General features: G+C 44.3%; 1 protein-coding gene across 1 annotated transcript in view; it reads right to left on the bottom strand.

Annotated features, from left to right (window-relative positions):
• grin2bb (glutamate receptor, ionotropic, N-methyl D-aspartate 2B, genome duplicate b) overlaps positions 1–5,000 on the bottom strand; it is an 85,187-nt gene that overhangs the window by 45,840 nt on the left and 34,347 nt on the right. Inside the window, 1 exon segment of the mRNA XM_042103470.1 lies at positions 1,071–1,341. Coding sequence (XP_041959404.1) covers positions 1,071–1,341 — 271 coding nt within the window.

The raw sequence follows: 5,000 nt of genomic DNA, 5'->3' as shown, positions 1-5,000 counted from the left end.
CTGCTGCTATCCAATACTTTGTTGACATGATCATTATTCTAAGGACTCATTCCCCAGGAATTAGGGAATATTTGTCATTTGCTCTAAACTACACTTCTTTTTGAAGTACTGTATATATCTGGGCTTGTTTGCCTTTATTGAGGCAGGACAGTGAAGATTGACAGGAAGTGAGTGGGATAGAGGGAGAGATGGGGTGGAATCGGGACATGATCCTGGGTCGGACACACACTCGGGTCACCGTGAACCAAACCAAAATGTGATATGGACTCTGTAGCTAGTTGCTCAGCCCCCCCCCAGCTAAAATGTCTATTCTTATTCCCTTTGATTTAGATGTGTTTTCCCCTCGCCTCACTTGTTTCCCCTACTCATCACCCCCCCCCCCCCTCTCTTTCATCTTGGTACGATCCATCTCCCTCCTCTTCCTCCTGTCCTATCCTGTTCTCCATCCGTCTTCTCGTTCCCCCGCTCTCTAAAACCCTGATCTCTGTCTCTCCTTCAGCCATTCATGCCTCCATCTCTCTCTGTGTCTCTCTGTCTGCTGCTCCTTCCTCTCATAGACCAAATGCAATTAAAGGCTATTCAGCACCGCCTCAATGACTGGTTAATTGCTTTATAAGACAATTTTGGCAGAGAAAAAAGATTCACTTGAATGAACAATAGCGATGCAAGTGGCTCTCTCTCTCTCTCTCTCTCTCTATCTTTCACTCACTCACTCACTCCCTATTTTCTCTCTTAATATCAGAGTATCATCTTTTTTTCTCTCTCTCTAACTATATTTCTTTCCTCTATCTTCTATCTCTTTTCTTTCATTCAATCTCTCACTCACTCAATCCTCTCAAACTCAACATCTGCTGTTCCTTCATATATAACTGAGCCTCTGCAAAAATCATCTCTTGTTCATTTTTATCTGTCATTCCGTTCTATTGAATTTAATATGCTTTATTGTCATGGGCAAACACTGTTGCCAAAGCATAAACTACAAAAACATAGACACGTATCAAAACATTGAAGAAAAAGACTCATAAGACTCGTAACATGCGGTTACAAGCAATTCTCTTCCTCAATCTCACCTGTCGGGTACACCGCAGGCACATTATTGGTGTCCCCCGCCACCAGCGATGGTACGATCCAGGTGTAACCATAGCCGGTGAGCCCTACGGAGTGTGCCACCTCAAAGATGGTGGTGGCCTCCTCCTTGGTGCAGTAGAGCAGGATGACAGGGCTCTGCAGCTTCTTCAGCTTGTCCTGGATCTTGGAGTCGCCATCATCCACCGACATGTCCAAGAGCAGCACCTCCTCCAGCTCCCAGCCCACGAAGCTGTTCTCTATGGTGCTGCGGATCTGAGGAGAAGGGAAGCAGGACTACATTACCCATGATGCAATGTGGATCCGAACTGGAGCAAGACATCAGCAGCAACTCCTCTTCTGGCTCCCAGAACAGTTATCTTTTAATTAACCACTACATCCAAAGCTTACCATTTCCCTTGAGATAGTAAAAATGGTCATTACAACTACATTACCCAGGATACACTGCTATTACATTATTCTTTAAAGTAAATAAGACATCTTGTGTGTATTTCGACTTGGGTGTATTTCGACATGGGTGTATTTCGACTGAACCTTTGGCTCAAAAAACGATGACTCCCTGCAAAAAAAAACTACATTATCCAGGTTGCCGTGCGGATTTCCCTGCAGGCAGTCAGGGACAAGTATTCCTCTGTGGATGTGAACACACCACTACCACGACCACCTCCTCCCCCTGAAGTCTAAGAGCCATTAATCTGATAGTCCGGGCTGGCCCACCTATTCAATTATGGAACTATTACAGTCTGTAGCACTGAGTAATTAGAGGTTTAACCTGGACCCACACAGCTCGGCGGGTGCCCTGTGGGAGCGAGTGAGCCAGTGAGCAGGCCAGTGTCTCGGGTATTACGGCACTGACTTTAATCCCCTCGCCATTAAAACAGAGAGCGCAGCATGTGAAGAGTAGGAGATTATTCTAAAACAAGAAAATGGAGGATGGGGGGGGGGGGGGGGGGGTGGGGGGTGGGAGCAAGAGGTAGTATGCTGACTGCATACGGACCTACAGTATTTGATCATGAGGGTAGTATACTGACTGTATGAGAACCTACAGTAGGTGCCTGTGAGGGTAGTATACTGACTGTATGAGAACCTAGGTGAAGGACCTAGATGCTCATAAGGGTAGTATACTGACTGTATGAGAAGCTAGCTGAAGGACCTAGATGCTCATGAGGGTAGTATACTGACTGTATGAGAACCTAGGTGCCTATGAGGGTAGTATACTGACTGTATGAGAACCTAGGTGAATGACCTAGATGTTCATAAGAGTAGTATACTGACTGTATGAGAACCTAGGTGCCTATGAGGGTAGTATACTGACTGTATGATAACCTAGGTGAAGGACCTAGATGCTCATGAGGGTAGTATACTGACTGTATGAGAACCTAGGTGCCTATGAGGGTAGTATACTGAGTGTATGAGAACCTAGGTGCCTGTGAGGGGAGTATACTGACTGTATGAGAACCTAGGTGCCTGTGAGGGTAGTATACTGACTGTATGAGAACCTAGGTGAAGAACCTAGATGCTCATGAGGGTAGTATACTGACTGTATGATAACCTAGGTACTCTTGAGGGAGGTACACTGACTGTATACTGCCCTAGGTGCTCATGAGGACCTGTTAGTCTATTAGAAATAACAGGTGGTAGTCCTCCGAGGCTGCAGCACTTGGACTTTGGCCTCACTTTGAGCATGTGTGCCACAGCAGGAGAGTGTTTAACTGTGTTCAACTCAATTGGCAGCAGGTCCAAGTGTCCACCTTGTGACCAGGGGTTCAAATCTGACCTGCGGCCATTTCTCGAGCCCACAATCCCAATGTCTCCCATTCTCCTCATCTACAGTTGTTCCTCTCCGGCTGTCCTGTTTGAAGAAAAGTCAAACATCTCCGAAACTGAGAGGAAAATAAGGGAGTGGGTGTGGGAGATCCAGATAACTGCCACTGCCTGTCACGCTGCCTGTCAGTAATCCTCTGGCGATTAAAACACAGCGAGAGAGAGACATGTTAGAGGGAGGAGAGAGCGGTGTGTGTGTGTGTGTGTGTGTGTGTGTGTGTGTGTGTATGTGTATATATGTGTGTGTGTGTGTGTGTGTGTGTGTGTGTGTGTGTGTGTGTGTGTGTGTGTGTGTGTGTATGTGTATATATGTGTATATATGTGTGTGTGTGTGTGTGTGTGTGTGTATGTGTGTGTGTATGTGTATATATGTGTGTGTGTATGTGTGTGTGTGTGTGTGTGTGTGTGTGTGTGTGTGTGTGTGTGTGTGTGTGTGTGTGTGTGTGTGTGTGTGTGTGTGTAAGAGGCGGGCAGAGCATGGCAGAGAGGCTCTTAACAGAAGCATGAAGATGAGTTTGAAATCACACAGGCATACACAAGGCTGCACAACACAATTACGTGCTTGTGAGCACATACTGTACACACACACACACACACACACACACACACACACACACACACACACACACACACACACACACACACATACAGTACACACACATAATGGTAGAACTGTACTTGGAAATTAATTTCATATCGATTGTGTGTGTCACAGTGTGTGTTGAATAGCCGTCTCTGCCATGACATCCCCCATAAGTTTGAGATTTGGTGACCTCTTGTCTGAGGCTCTCAGGGCACATTCAAATAACCACAAATGCACTGCTCAATGGCTCGACATTAATGGTTACCTGGTACACCAAATTCTTACAAGTGGCAATCAGATTTGATTGGCTTTGGCAACCAAAACTTCATGCCTGGTTGTTCAGCTGGCATCCACTTTTAACCACTTTTAAAAGTAAACGTTGAGCCCTGTTCTGCTCCCAACTGACCTGATACCGCGACGACAGGGAGAGACAGTGTGCCTAATATTCTTAATCTGACTTACACAACTCCATGTTCATTTATTTTCTTTTTTAACGCTTTACATTGTGTTGTATTGCATGTCCATCACAATGCTTTGGTTTGTACTTGTATGTGAGAGTCATACCGTTGAGGCTTACCTGAATTTGAATCTAAATTTGAATTTGAATTTGACTGCAGCATTTTACAGCTCACACTAATTGTTCTCTAGCTAATAATCAGTGGTGTAGTGGGGATTTTTAAAGTGGGGGGACGCTATTTTAATGACGTCATTGCAAAAACTGTCACTTTCGCATCTCCACATACATCGGTGCGTAGCCTAAGGCCAAGGCCAAATTGTTACCAGCTTTTGTGAACATGAAACCGAATAAAAAAAATGTAATTAAATGGATTAGCTTCAAAATGTACTCTAATGACTTCACCCAAACTACACTTTTCCATCAAAGTCTATGAATATGGTCTGTAGTTTTCATTTTGTTGTATCATACAATAAACAGACAAACTATAATATAGAGTAGCCTATGTAATCTAGCGTAGTCTAATCTCCTTGACGCATAACATGCCGCGGCATGGCTTCATTCATTGCCACACGTTAACGATGGCAATAACAATAGAACAAGCAGGATTCACACGCATATTCAACACGTTGTGTGGGGACTGTAGTTTGATGGGGCGTCATATGAATGTCATTGCGAATGATTAAAATGCAGAGGTGCACAGTCAATTAAACAAAACAAAAAATAACAGAAAGAACACTGGGCAGGCAAGTGCCAGTCATTTGAAAAGTTTTTGTTTGGATGAAAGTAGCTGCACCAATCGTAAGTTTTTCCTAAAGTTGTTCAGGTTCACCCAAGTTGGGTCATTATGGTTAAATAGCCTTATCACTTATATTGGTGCTCCGTCAATAAAAATCCCTCGTATTACTCACACATGCTTATCGTGTCATTTTGATCACTGGATTATTAGCCTGCTTTCTGCAAAACACAACCGAAGGGCCATGAAGATGCTTGCTAGATTCGGTAGGCAGTTGCATAATCTATGGTTTTATAGCCACTTTCTAGCTACTTTGG

Source organism: Alosa sapidissima, chromosome 9 (genome assembly GCF_018492685.1).
Source record: "Alosa sapidissima isolate fAloSap1 chromosome 9, fAloSap1.pri, whole genome shotgun sequence".
Classification (NCBI taxonomy): domain Eukaryota; kingdom Metazoa; phylum Chordata; class Actinopteri; order Clupeiformes; family Clupeidae; genus Alosa; species Alosa sapidissima.
Note: the sequence above shows the minus strand (reverse complement) of the source record. Positions and strands in the feature narration are given on the sequence as shown.